Source organism: Emys orbicularis, chromosome 2 (assembly GCF_028017835.1).
Source record: "Emys orbicularis isolate rEmyOrb1 chromosome 2, rEmyOrb1.hap1, whole genome shotgun sequence".
Classification (NCBI taxonomy): Eukaryota; Metazoa; Chordata; order Testudines; family Emydidae; genus Emys; species Emys orbicularis.
In genome coordinates this window covers 121363557-121379126 of record NC_088684.1, presented here as the reverse complement: position 1 = coordinate 121379126, position 15570 = coordinate 121363557, and the positions used below count along the sequence as shown (strand labels likewise).

The 15570-nt window shown below is 36.3% G+C and overlaps 1 protein-coding gene across 1 annotated transcript in view; it reads left to right on the top strand.

Annotated features, from left to right (window-relative positions):
• The window catches only part of EXOC2 (exocyst complex component 2), a 204913-nt gene that overhangs the window by 135724 nt on the left and 53619 nt on the right, over positions 1-15570 (top strand). Inside the window, exons 18-23 of the mRNA XM_065398970.1 lie at positions 191-271; positions 1474-1533; positions 2546-2607; positions 3954-4020; positions 6418-6534; positions 13586-13727. Of these exons, the coding sequence (XP_065255042.1) occupies positions 191-271; positions 1474-1533; positions 2546-2607; positions 3954-4020; positions 6418-6534; positions 13586-13727 (529 nt within the window). The remainder of the gene's footprint in view (positions 1-190; positions 272-1473; positions 1534-2545; positions 2608-3953; positions 4021-6417; positions 6535-13585; positions 13728-15570) is intronic.

The window sequence follows — 15570 nt, the reverse complement described above, 5'->3', positions numbered from 1 at the left end:
TGACAGTACATCATTAAAACAAGGGATTTCTGTAGTATATGTATCATGAAATTTGTGGGGGGGTTTCCATTTTGGATCAGTAAAAAATGAGTATCTTCTCTGTTACTGTAAAAAAAAAATTTTATATTAATAGTTTGTGTAGTATACATTGCACATTCATTTAGGAACTCAAAAATCTTTTTACTTTCAGCCATCCCAGTTTGAACAATGCATTGTGCATTCCTTGCAGTCACTCAAGAGTGTTCTGGACTGCAAACCTGGAGAAGCCAGTGTAAGTCTTGTTATGTACTTTTTCTTTCCTTGCATGTAAATTGTTATTAATTTTTAAAGTAATTACTGTATAAATATGTTTTCATTATGTATTATTAGTGTTAGTGGATAATACAGAGATGCTATTATAAAATGAATTAAGAAATTACTCAAGCGTCACAGTATTTTTTTCTTCACTTTGACAAAAAAAAGCCCTTGCAATATTGAGTCCGTTTTCAAATTGCACTCATAGTACCTTTTGTTTGCGAGGGGGCAAAAAGTGAACTGTATTTAAATGTAATTTTTTTGTAATAAAGGTTGTGACCTGTAGCTTTCAAATGGCAGCAGGTATGATCTTACGATGTAGGTATCCTGGAGAGCCAGTTACAAATACATATCACATCTAGACTTCATTCAGAACATAACTCAGCCCTTTGTTTTCCCTACTCCAGTATGCCACATGATAAACCCTAACCCATTCATTTACTGCCTTGGGGACCTGATGCCACAAGGTATGAGCAACTTCCATTGACTTCAGGAAGACATGAGAGCATTCTTCAGGAGATGCTCAACATCTCATAGGATTGGGTGCTGTTGCTGTTGCTCTCTTCTTCTTTGTCCCATGTATGACAAAGGTATCCTATTCCCCCAATGAGGGTTCCCCAGAAGAACCCGAAAGGGGATATTACTTCACAATTAATCGCTCCCTATGAGATAATTTTCACATGCTAACAAAGATGATCTTGAGAAGTCCCAAGAGCTTCTACTATTGCCCTGTTCTCTTTTCAGCTTCACTTGGTTTCCCCCATCCTACATGTTGCTACAAACCTTTTTCTCCAAGTTTCTGTGACATACAGGATGAAGGAAATCTAGCTACTACTTTCCCTTCTACTCACTTATTTTTTCTCCTACCTTTTTCTAATCACAGTTTCACCTTCATGGTATGGAGAACTGGAATTATCCACAGCTAGGTAGCGTCATGTGCCAGTATTGTTCCCATCATTGTGTTTCCCCTTCACTATAGGATGCCCACACCCCCTATCCATTGTGTTTGTACATAGGATTTGTTCTACCAGCCACTCTTCTTTTCCTGGGGAGCCTCACAAGGGCAGTGTATACAGAGAAACTAGGTTTGATATTTATAACTCTTTTCCCTTTCCTCACTTCCTTTGGAAGAAGGTCTTCTGAAGCTATTCCACTGAAGTTATATGGTTGTTTCTTCAGGTTTTCCAGCAACAAAAAACACAGGAGGATGTGTGCCAGCTAAGCATTGGTATCATGCAGGTAATTTTAAACTGGAATTGGGGAGCATAAATGAGTGATTAAGGGCTTACTTTGTATCCATTCCTCCCTAAAAAGTAATAAAAGGTGATAAGATGTCAGATACTGTTTAATTCAGATCATCCAGACATAAGTGTTATCGTAACTTCAAATTACAGTAACTCTTAAGGATAATGATGCTTAATGCTTCCTGGGGTTTCTAAGGCCCTAATTCATCAGGGCACCTAAACACTTCAAACATATACTTGAAGCACTAGCTTAACTTCAAGCATTTTCTGGGTTATTAATTATATATTTAAAAGATTAACTTAAAATTTGGTTTAAAAGAGCACCGGTTTCTAATACGAAACTAAGGGGAAGCGCCTGAGCTGGTATAAATTGGCATAGTTCAATTGCAATCAGTGTAGCTATGCCAGTTTACAGCTGAGGATCTGGCCCTTAGTTTCATATTAGTAACCAGTGCTCTTTGCAACAAATTTTTAAGGTAATCTTTTAAATGTATAATAACCCAGAAAAATTTTTAAGATAATAAAGCAACACCCAGCAGTTTTAACAATTGTTTGTATTGTGTTATCAAGTGAAATGTCACAAATCAGACCAAAGAAATGACGCGTAGTGGGCTTAAGAGATGTTTGCGTTGGGGTCTCTGTTTAAGCACTTTAAAGCCATTAAAGATACGTTCCTTGTAAACCAGTGGACCCTCAGTCCTATGATTTCAACTCTGATTTGGGAGGTCATTTAGCAAGATGAGAGATAGTACAAAGAAATAGCACAGATCTTTTTTTCCACAGGAAAACAAAGGCTAACAAGATAATGAAAACGTTTGCCGGACTTAATTTAAAATGCTACTGTTTTCAATTATTTGAGGTTTAAGAAAATTGGGGTATTTGTGATTATTCTGCTTACGTGCTAAAGTTAAAAATTCAGTTAAGAAAAATTAAAATATTTTACAGGTTTTGTACCAGTAGTTCAGCTCTGATGGAAAATTCAGATTTTTTTTTTAATTATTTTATAGGTTTTTATAGATTGTCTGGAACAACTGAGCACTAAGCCTGATGGTGATGCAGATACCACACAGTAAGTAAAATAATACAGTTGGAATATTTGAAGTTGCAAATTTCAAAAAGGTTTTCCTCACCAGTATTCCTGTGGTATTTCTATTAGATAGCTTTTGTGAACAATTTTGGCTTTGACCAATAATGCCATGGAGCCAAGTAGAACATTTCTATACCAAAAAAAAATAAAAATGAAATACAGATTTGAATAAGATAATGAAATATGATGAATATTAAAAAGTTGTTTTCTTAGTAGCTATTGTAATGCTTTGTGAAAGCTAGCTTATTCAAAATCCTTCTGCTTGATTCCCAAAGAGAATCATCTTTCTAAAGGTTGTAACTGTTACACCAAACTAGCCCATTTTTTGTTCTAATGGTAATATCTGTGCCTGGTGGTTTTTGTCACAGCTATAGCTTCCAAGCAGTTTATATGAAAGAAGTTGCCACTGTCACTGAATAACATCTACCAATGGGGAATGGTATTTTCCTTGCTTTGCCCTCTGTCTTTGGCATGTTCCTAACTTTATCAACATATCTACTAAATTGTTGACAATTTTGCTTTTATTCCATCAACCACTAATTTCAGAGATCTGAGGAGTCATAAGTACCTGAATTTTAAGGCAAATTAGAAATTTACCTGAGTCAAACAAGGAACCAGAAAATATTGCTTGGATTTGCCTGGAATTAAAACTGATTGACTGTATCCTGAAAGACCACCTTTGTTTTTCTCTTTACTTGGTTGACCTTTAGTTGGTGTATAAGAGAAGAAAACAGAAACTATTTTATTGCAAATCAAAGAAAGTGCAGAAAGGTGCGACTCCACCTTCCGCCCTCCCCCAATATGATTGCTGGAATGGCAATTCCTGTTCCCAAAGCTCTTGTTCAGTTTGTGGGTGATTTAGAAAAGCTCTACAGCTCATTCTGCCTTCTATTCCATGGTATGAGACGCTCTGACACAGCACTCCAACTTTTTCTAGAGTCTTTTCAGCTGAACCCAGCACGACAGCCGGTCAGAACATTTTCGACTAAATATTTTTCATCAAAGCCATATTGATTTTGACGAGTTTTTTGACAAGAAGGTCTCCGAGGTCCAGGGTGGGCTGACTGACTCTCGGGGGGAGAGAGAGCCAAATTGAAGACCAGATATTTTTGATTTAAAAAAATGGAATTTAAACCCAATTCCATTTTGCAAATATGTTTGAAAGGTTTTGGTTTTGTTCTATTTGGAACCTTGTTCGCATGTCAAAACCTCGAAAGTTGTTGAGAAATAGAAGTGTTGTTCTCCAGCAAGCACACATCATAGCTGATTTGTAAATGCTTGGAGTAAAAAGAATAGTCTCCTATTCACTTTTTTCAAAATATTTTCAGTCTTTCAGTTGACGTTTCATCTCCTGATTTATTTGGAAGCATTCATGAAGACTCTAGTTTATCTTCCGTAAGTGTGCCGTCTAGTTAAAATGTCTTTTGGGGTAAAATTAAATGTTGAATAAGGCTTTTATCTTTTACTGTGTGTCTTTTGTAATGCATTTGTGTATTCCTAAGTCACATTTTTCAAAATAATATCAAACTTTACTAACTACAAGATTATCAGAAAAGCTAATATTAATGGTATTTCGAGCTTTGGATTGTTCGGTATTCAGTGTATTTCCTACAAATTCTTACGCATGAATTTTATTAAAAAAATAAGGGTTGGAGCCAGGTCCTCAGTGGGGATAAACTGGCATAGCTCTATTGACATCAATGAAGGTAGCACTAATTTATACCAATTCAGGATCTGGCCCTTGATGTTTAGTTAAAACTCAAGTGCGAATAACCTTATTCCTAAAACAGATAATTAATTTTTTTTATTTTTTTTTTTTAGAACATAGAGAGAAATGTGTAGAGAGAAATGTGTAAAAATAATGTAGTTTGCCTTGGTGAGTCTCTTCCTTACAGTAGAATGTGTTGTGGTGAATAAGAGACTAGAAAAAGTTGCTTTTCCATAAAATTCCTAATGTTGCATTTTTGTGTGTGCAAGTTGGGCTCCCAGTTATTTGAACTAATGCATTCCCATAGAGTACATGCCCCCAGCACAAGGGCTATTGAAACATATAAAGTTATGCCTCTCAAAGAATGAATTTGAAGCTCTTATTATGTTTGTAATAATCTATTTCCTGCAGAATTTAGAAACTATATCCCTTACTTTCATGAGTAATCTAACTGCAATTAGTGAGCAAAGACTTGTAGGATTAGACCCAGAGTTCTAAATTCTGAAATTTAATAATAATTTAGTACTTATATCATTTTAACTCTCTAAGTACTGTGTGAACATTCATTAACTGCTATCATCCTATTTTATTTTCCTGTGTTATTGAAGTCCGTGTGACGTTTTGAGGGTTTTTTCCTCCCAAACAAATGGTTCAGTGCTTTTTTAGCACACAAAAAAAAATCATTGCCAGTAACCCAATACTTTTGACCAGCCATATGGCTTATACAATGGAAAAATAAATTTGGTTAAGAATTATTTTGAAGCTTCAAATGAGATATTAATAAACAAAAGTAGGAAAGAGTATTAATTTCTATATTTGGCACTTAAAAGAGTTTTAATCTATAGATTTCAAAACACTACAAGGTATCAATAAGGATTATTATCCCCCATTTACAAATGGAGTAGCTGAGGCACAGAGAGTATTAAGTGAGTAGCCTAGGATTTTTCATTGTTTTTTGTCAGTTTGTGTTTAATATTGTACATACAAATAATGATAAATTAATCAAAGTAGTAAGCAGGTTAATGGGTACACATTTATTACACTAGTCGTTGTAGTTCATTACTGGTTGATAAGACTGTTGGGAATTTATCAGGAATTGCAAATCTCATTCTTAATAAGATATTGACTTCCTTCACACCTCACTATGGTAATTTATCCTCAGAAAGTTTTCATTTTTAAAGCACTTTGCAAATGATTGTCCTGAACTCTCTTCTGAGGTAGGTAAGTATTTTCCACCTTTTACAGGTAGGGAAACTGAGCAATTTGTGACTTGCACACAAATTTGTGACTTGCACAAAAAGTCACCACCAGAGCTGAATTTATAATTTGAAAGTTCCTATCTCCCAATTACCTCCTGAGGAAAAACTAGACCTTGCCTCTCTCCCAGGTATCATATTGTTGCACCAGTCTTATGGACCAACAGTCCTGATATAACCTAATTCAATATCTGTTTTGAACCATATTTGATTTTTAAAACAAAATAATTGGAGCGCAGAGATGACTTACAATGTTTCAAATTATATGCAGAAATGATTTAGAGTTCTGTCAGTCTTTGATTTAGTTTAATTTGGAGGATGGGAATGCATTTGTTTAATATCTGTTTTGCTTCCTTTGCTCGAATGTTAAAACCGAGTTCTTCAGGCAGTTTCATATGAAAGTGAAGATTTTGGTTATATTTTATGGTGGTCATCATTTTTAACAGGTTACTAGAAAAAAAACAGTAAAATGCAGAAACCACTTCTTGGAAAGCTGTTTGTGGCTTACTTTTTGGAATGGGATCTGAATCACAGATCTATATTAGTCACAATTATTCCAGTGAATACTTTCAGACATCAGAGCCCATAAGAAAAAGTGCCCTTATTGAATCATTGCACCCAGTGTTGACCAGTTCTTAGGATTTTGTTTACAAAACTATTTGTTAGCTATATTTTATTTATCAGCATGCTTATCATATGACTGTTGTCATTCAAGTCAACAAAACATTTTCCACGATCAAAATGTGTATAAACATAATAATGCACAGTTATCCTAGATATTTCCTAATTACTGTTCATTTTTCTTTCTTAAAACATCTCTTGATTTAGGAGCAAAGGCTTTTAATTGTACTCAGTAATTGCTGCTACCTGGAACGTCATACTTTCATAAATATAGCTGAACACTTTGAGAAACATAGCTTCCAAGGAGTTGAAAAGATAACTCAAGTAAGCAATAATATTAAAATAAAATTGCTACAGATGTATCATTACTTTGGATGGAAAGATTTTTTTTCCTTTTCACAGGTATTAAATTAAGTATTTGTACAATCACCCAGAATAAATATTACTTGACCCTCCTACAAGTGAGTGGGATTTAAAGCATCTGTTTAAAAAAACAATAATAATAATAATTAATATGTTTATGTGTGTGGTTTAAATAAATAGTGTAGCAAATGTGAGCACTTGTTAAAGACTTGTATGTTCATAGGCAATGTTTATCTGATTTCTAAGTAAAGCTTTTTAATGTCACTGTGTTTTCTTGATGCAAAGAATAAAAAGATCATAATCTCAAAATACATTTGATAGATGAAATAATCTAGTAATCTCTACCACTTGACAGCTCTTGTTCATAAACTAGATCAGGGATTTTTTTTTTTCAAAGAACGAAAATGTCAAGGTGGGCGGCTATAGATGTCTCATTTTCCTGCCTTTTTGTAATGATTAATCATTTTTTATGAGAAATGTTATGACTTAGAATCTTTATGGCCATATAGTTGGTTTATTTCCAGAAATGTTTGTTGTTTGAAAGTAAAATGTTATCTCTTCCAGTACAGAGTATTTCTCTACAAACTGATGCTTCTACTACACAATGAACTCTCATAGCCGTTCCAGTGAATGTGTTTGAACTTTTGTGGCTGGAATCATTTTGAATATCATTCAAATGGGGTTTGAAATTATTTGCATTGTTAGTATAGTATACAAAATTGCTCTAGATTTCTCCCTTCACACTCAACTATCCTGAAATGCTTAATAAAGTGCTGAGTTAGGTACTGGTAGTGTGGTGACTATATAGGCAAATGAGGTGCCCATTATATATTCAGCAATTGATCTTGAACAGCCACATCAAAGTATTGTTCTTAAAATCTGGTATTTTTATAAAGAACAAAATTCAAACATTGAAGTCACTGAACAATTTAAAATCTATATTAACCCTTTAATGACCGTGGACAATGCAGTACTGTACATACAGTACATATATAAAGTACTAGTTGGTATATATAGTACCAGATGGTATTCGCCCAATAATTTTGAAGGAACTCAGATGTGAAATTGCAGAACTGATAACTGTGGTATGTAACTCATTGTTTAAATCAGCCTCTGTACTAGATGACTAGAAGATACATAATGTAACACTGATATTTTTAAAAGGCTCTAGAAGTGATCCTGGCAATTACAGACCAGCAAGTGTAACTTCAGTACCAAGCAAACTGGCTAAAACTATAGTAAAGAACAGACTTATCAGACACAATGATGAACACGATATGATGGGGAAGAGTCAACACGGCTTTTGAAAAGGGAAGTCCTACCTCACCAATCTATTAGAATTCTTTGAGGGTGTCAACAACAGTGTGTGAACAAAGGTGATCCAGTTGATGTAGTGTACTTGGACTTTCAGAAATCTCCCACACCAGAGATTCTTAAGTAAAGTAAGCAATTGTGATAATAAGGAAGGTCCTCTTATGGATCAGTAACTGGTTAAAAGATTGAAGAAAAAGGGTAGGATTAAATGATGAGTTTTCACAATGGAAAGAGGTAAATATTGGGGTCCCCTGATGATCTGTACTGGGACCTGTGCTGTTCAACGTATTCATAAATGATCTTGAAAAGGGGGTAAACATAGAGGTAGCAAAGTTGCAAAAAATACAAAATTACTGAAGACAGTTAGGTCCAAAGCTGACTGTGAAGATTTTCATAAAATTGGGTCACTGGGCAACAATATGGCAGATGAAATTTAATGTTGATAAGTGCAAAGTAATTCACACTGGAAAAAATAATCCCAACTATTCATATAAAATTATGGGCTCTAAATTAGCTGTTACCATTCAAGAAAGAGTTCTTAGAATCATCATGGATAGTTCTCTGAAAACATCAGGTCGATGTGCAGCAGGAGTCAAAAAAGCTAACAATGTTAGGAAAGGGATAAATAATAAGAGAGAAAATATCACAACGCCACTATATAACTCCATTGTACACCCACAGCTTGAATACTGTGTGCAGTTCTGGTTGTCTCATCTCAAAAAAGATATTAGAATTGGAAAAGGTATAGAGAAGGGCAACAAAAATGATTAGGGATATGGAACAGCTTCCATATGAGGAGATATCAAAAAAGATTGCTTTAGAATAGAGATGACTGAAGGGGGGTTATGATGAGGTCTATGAAATCATGAATGGTGTGGAAAAAGTGAATAGCAAAGTGTAATTTACCCCTTCTCAGTACAAGAACCAGAAGTCACCCGATGAAATTAATAGGCAGTAGGTTTGAAACAAACATAACAAAGTACTTCTTCACACGACGCGTAGTCAACCTGTGGAATTTGTTGCCGGGGGCTATTGTAAAGGCTAAAAGTATAACTGGGTTGAAAAAAGAATTAGGTAAGTTCATGGAGGATAGGTCCATCAAAGTCTATAGCCAAGATGGTCAGGTACACAACCCCGTGCTTTTGGTGTCTCTGAACCTCTGATTACCAGAAGCTGAGACTGGCTGAGAGGGGATGAATTATCCAATAATTGCCCTGTTCTGTTCATTCTTTCTGAAGCTTCAGGCCCTGGCCACGACCAGAAGACAGGATGCTGGGTTAGATGGATCATTGGTCTGACCCAGCATGGCCGTTATATAAATGTTCATAGGGTGATCATGAGGGCTATATTAGTACCTAGATGGATAGTTAGATTATCCTTCTAAGAGTTCATTTGGTAGCCAGTTTAGAAAACAACAGTGTTTAAAACATACATTGAGTGCTAATTGAATAATATTAATGTTTCATATTAAGTACTGAACAGATAACTTGTAGGAGGTCAGGCAACATGCTACTATTGCACAAATACCGTGAAAGAAAATAGAATAGTATTTTGGCTGCAGTTGTAGTTTTTGGGAGTTGCTGTGTCCACTGATTCCTCGAGGTCAGATTAGATGATCATGATTGTCCCTTCTGACCTTAAAGTCTATGAGTCTATGAGCTGACTCATCTAGTCATATTTCCATGTGAATGCCATCAGGCACTCAACATTTATAATCACTGTACTTTTTTCTGTTTATTCAAAGTACTTTCAGTCTTTCATTCTCTTGTAATAGGTTTACACAGATGCATTATCAGATGAAGTGTTATTTTCAGCCATTCAGGAGTGAGTTCAGATAAATGGAAGTGTAGGCAGTGACAGCTACTGTCTACTGACAAATCTCCTTTCTCCTATAGTTAAGTAGAATTACACTGTTGTGTTGCAGTATCACAGATAAGCTTAGACGGGGGAACCAACAACCACAGCCTGTAACCTTATTCTTGCACAATCTGTCTTTGCCAAATCAAGAGAATGCACCATACTGTATTGTAGATGTAATCAAGCAATTCCAGGGAGGAGTTTTACACATCTTAAAACACTAAACACTTTTTATGGGAAACCTGCCAAAGCCCTGAAAGATTTTTTAACTTAACAGTTTTAGGAAGTACAGAGCAGATCCTGACTTCAGTCAGGAGTGTAAGATCTAACCTAATTAGCATTATCTTCTTGATTGACCTAGAAATATTTCATTTTAAGGTGGAAATAGTCTAAAACATTTCTGTCCAAAAGAAATCCTCCTTTTTTTATAAAAGACCAAAAGATTCACTAATTGCAGCCATGGTGACCTCATCACTAAATGTTACCAGTTGAATTGATTTCAAGATGCTTCTCTTTTTTATAGGTTAGTGAGAATATTAATGCTTCTTTCTGACGTTTGTGAGTCAGGGGAATTCCCTTGGGTATTAGATACTTAAGGAAACCTTACCATTGAGTTCAGTGGGCATCAGAGAGGCCCTAAGTTACATGATGTTCATTGCCCATAGAATGACTAAAATCAAATTACTTGACCACTGTTTTGAAAACCTGGCTCTGCATCAGTGATGTGCAAATTTTATAGCACAGAGGGCCAAACTGGCAGCTTCCCAAGATCCTGAGTGCCACCATTAATTTGCATATATATAATTATATATTATTTTAATTGAAGATGAATGCACACATCTCTTTCTTATGGAGTCTTGTAAGTGTACACAGTTCTTTCCGAATCACACAGACCCAGACTTGAACTCTTGAGGACTCCAGAAGTGGGAGGGCATTTGTAATGGAGAATTCATGGCTGAAGAACCAAACATAGTCATATGGGTAAAAACAAACCAAAACTGTACTGGACGTGGAAAGGATAGAAGCAAACAAATAATATATGGAGTCAGTTAAAGCTTGCAGAATGAAGATGAGGGTGAAATAAAAGGCGGAATGAACTAATGCTTAAGAAAGTGGGAATATAAGTTTGAGCTGTTGCTCCATAATTAAAATTACAAATGAGTTTCCATTATAACCTCCAACTCCACACACCTCCACCCTAAGATCCACACTAAAAAACTATATCTACTTCATAGTTAGTGGTTTGCAGTGTTGTTGTATCTATGTTACTCCCTGGATATGAGAGAGACAGGGTGGGTAAGATAATGTCCTTCAATATTGATATTTGGAGCTCTAAAGTTTCTCTCTTTCACCAACAGAAGTTGGTCCAATAAAAGGTATTACCTCACCTACCTTGTGTGTCTCATATTTAGTAGGTTAGATCTGGTGCTGAGGTAGAATTTTTCTATACAGTATGAACTGAAATGGAAAAGGGGCTAGGTAAGTATGCCATTTCGTAGCCCTCTCTCCCCCCCCACGCCATCCCCCCCCCAAAAAAAAACAAATCCAGAGAAATATAAAACTATGGGTTTTATGCACAAGAACAAACTTTTGTTCTTTAGATTCTAAACTTCCTTGCTTTTGAATTGGAACATCAGTAGGAATGACTGGCTCATGGACATGAAAATAGAGACCTTAGCTTGTATTTTAAAATAAGTAAATCACTATCCCTTTTCCTTACAGAGATAAAGCTGAAAATGTAACCTGTCACTTGTCCATTTGTTCATGCGGGTGGTGGGGGAGATTTTTCTATTAAAGGGCTCATGAGGGAGGCTGCCAATCTTAAGACTCTCACAGGCAGGAGCAGGAAGAGGTGGGGTAGGTCTCCGTGAGGGTTCTCCCCTTTGCAGACTTCAGAAATCCCACAGAAAGTGGGTGGTAGGGAGGGAAGGAATTGCATCCCTGACCTTTTCCTGAGGGCCAGTTCTCACTGCCCTCATGAATGCTCCCCTCCTGCCGATCTCCTGAGCACCTTTTTATGGTCCTTTGTGGTTCTCAGCTGTTGGACTCACTTCTGACACCGCTCAGGAGGTTCACTAGGTGGAGAAAGCAGGAAAGCACTAGTGTATGCTGCTCCTGAGCACCAATTTCTCCCATTGGACTCCTCTGCTGCTGGGAGCCTCCATGCCCCCACCAATATACCTGCTTTCTCCCATATTCACATTCCCCTCCAGAACTCCTGTTTCTCTCCCCATATCCAGCTCAAGAGACCTCCTCTCCCCATCTACACCACCATCAGGACCCAGTGATTTGTGATTAGAGTGCTCAGGAACAGATTAGGGGTGTAGTAGGAGAAGGCAGAGCAACAGAAGTATCAATGATTTCCTCCATGCTTCATTCAGTGAATCTTCAAGTGGTTTTCAGCACAGGGACTCCTATCTGATAAGTCTCCATGGGAAGAAGGCAGTGAAGTGCTAGGGCTTTTTTTCCCCCCTGCCTTTTACTTCTGTTCTCCTGGGTTGGTCTTGAGCCTTCCAGGATGAGAGGTGTTCATTCAGGTGAGGGGGAAGTCCCTAAACCTCACAGTGACTGAGAAACGTGCTGAGTGACATTTAAAAAGTTTTACCTTGAAATCTGATAAGCTCATAAACATAAATATCTTCAACAAGTGGTCCCATGTCATTTTCTGCATGACTTGTTTAATTAGCATTCATGATGATATCAGGATGTTAACTTTCTACTACTTTTAGTATTGTCTACATTTCAGGTTTCACATTATGTTCTGGAATTGCTTTAGAAAATGTAGCTGTCTTGTGTAGTTATATTAAGAAGAAAATACTTGTACAGTATTGAAAGAGGTACAGTCTTTAAATATAGCGAGCAAGTGAAACGTACACATACATGTATCTCATTGACTAATCTTTTTGTAAGAGTGTTTCACGGTTTAGTTACTTTATTTGGAGATTTCAGTAATCGTAGTGCTTGTATTTAGCTGTATTCACACAAAGGAAAGAAGAGCACGTCCTTGCTCTATACTGTACCCAAAAGAGCTGCAGCTTATTGTTTTGTTGTACAAGGATACTTTAAAATAGTACACCTCTACCCTGATATAATGCTGTCCTCGGGAGCCAAAATATCTTACCGTGTTATGGGTGAAACTGCATTATATCGAACTTGCTTTGATCCGCCAGAGTGCGCAGCTCTCTCCCCCTCCCCCCTCCCGCCCTCGAGCACAGCTTTACCGCGTTATATTCTAATTCGTGTTATATCGGGTCGCGTTATATCGGGGTAGAGGTGTACTTGCAATGAACTTTAAATAAGCTGCTAGGAGGTCACAGATCTCTGGTGAAACTGAATTTTTCAAAAGGATTAAACTCTATATACAATGAATAATAAAAAAAAATCCACAGTTACATCAGGTGGGTTAAAAATATTATAAGGATTTTAAGCATTCATGTTTCAGGACATAAGCCAGCCACTAAAGGCTTGATCCTGCTCCCATTGAAGTCACTGGTAAAATTCACTGCCTTCAGTGATGCAGGATCAATACCTAAATGACAGAATTAGGAAGAAATTATGCTTATGGGAAGGTTATTCCAGGATTCTCCACTATGGAGTTTCTTACGTCTTTCTATGAAGCATCTGGTACTGGCCACAGTCAGAAAAGGGATACTGGACTAGTCTGCCCAGTGATGTGATTCAGTATGGAAATTCTTACAGTCAAAGAGATATTGCTTAAAATTATAAGGTTGGAAGCATATGGCATGTTTCCTAAAAATCAAAGAGAAGACAAACCATAAATTGTTGATTATTATTCTTGCTTTCATAATTAGGTGTGCTTTTCTTTTTGCTTTGATTTTAGATTAGTATGGAATCCTTAAAGGAGTTGGATCAAAGACTGTTTGAAATTTACATTGAATTGAAGGCAGATCCTATAGTTGGCTCATTAGAACCTGGCATTTATGCAGGATATTTTGATTGGAAAGATTGTCTCATTCCAACAGGTAAATATCTATTTAATAACTGTGTAATTATTCTAACAGAGGCTGAGATGAATTGAGATTTAAAAATCTGATGTTTAATTACAAACTGTTTTCTCATCTGGTTTTTCTTAACATTTACCAAGATTTCATTTAAAGTTGTTTTTCAGAGATTTTACTCTATAATTCCTAGATCTCTTTTCAAATGCCCTCAAATTATTATAGCAGCTTTTATCATTGATGTTTTAATGCTTGTTTTTCATGATTATTTTGCTTCATTGCTAATATATAATGGAATGATTATGAAAGACTTCTTTGCCATTTTTTCTTTTGAAATTCATTGGGATTTTTTGGAATTCTTTTGTAAAAATCTGGTCACTTTTTAACAGCTCTAACTGCAATTCTGAAAAGGTGAAAGTTATAAGAAAATGTGTAGGTGTAGCATAATAACAGTAGTTCAGCAACAAAAAATGAAATGTACAAGGATTCATAGATTCCAAAGTTAAAAAGGACCATTGTGATCATCTAGTCTGACCTCCTTCCTGTATAACATGGGCCCCCAAATAGTTCCTATCGCATATCTTTTAAACAAAAATCCAATCTTGGTTTAAAAATTGCTAGAGATAGAGAATCTACCATGACCCTAGGTTCAACAATGCCAAACAATATAGAGAAATACTAGTCTAAGGACCTTCCCTTTTACTACTTATGAAGTATTTAATACTTTCCAGTTCATCTCCAGGTATGCGGTTAAAAAAAAAAACTGCTTGATCAGAATAAAATAACAGTCCTAGTTGACTGGGAACTGGCAAGACACATCTTAGTGTGCAGTTCTGTTATACTGAATCATTAAAAAAGTCCAGTTAATTAATCTGGTGATTCATGAGCGAAATGTATTTGTGAAGCCATCCTGGTACTTTTTAATACCACATCTGAATGAAATTAATATCTGCTCTTAAAAGTAATCTTTTACTAATGCAGATTTAAAAATTTGATTTGAGTCATTGAACTGAATGTGTAGATTTTAACTGTTTTACCCAAGATTGTCACAAAAGTTGATGCCATTGGGGGGGGGGGGGGGGGAAACACTTCAGCGGTGCAAAATTGTCTGTCTCAGTAGAATCATGGGAGGAACTGGTAGTGTCATCTAGTTAAGGTTGCTCGACACTTCCCATTAATTCAAAATGATCCGGACAAACTGGAGAAATGGTCTGAAGTAAAGAGGATGAAATTCAGTGACGACAAATGCAAAGTACTCCACTTAGGAAGGCACAATCAGGTGCACACATACAAAATGGGAAATGACTGCCTAGGAAGGAGTACTGCGGAAAGGGATCTGGGGGTCATAGTGGACCACGAACTAAATGATGAGTCAACAGTGTAACACTGTTGCAAAAAAAAAGAAAACAACATTCTGGGATGTATTAGCAGGAGAGTTGTAAGCAAGACATAAGAAGTAATTCTTCTTCTCTACTCCTCACTGATTAGCCCTAACTCAACTGGAGTATTGTGTCCAGTTCTAGGTGCCACATTTCAGGAAAGATATGGACAAATTGGAGAAAGTCCAGAGAAGAGCAACAAAAATTATTAAAGGTCTAGAAAATATGACCTATGAGGAAAGATTGAAAAATGTGGGTTTGTTTATTCTAGAGAAGACTGAGAGGGGACATAACAGTTTTCAGTACATAAAAGGTTGCTACAAGAAGGAGGGGGAAAAGTTGTTTTCCTTAACCTCTGAGGATAGGACAGGAACCAATGGGCTTAAATTTCAACAAGAACAGTTTAGGTTGGACATTAGGAAAAATTTCCCAACTGTCAGGGTGGTTAAGCACTGGAATAAATTGCCTAGGGAGATTGTGGAATCTCC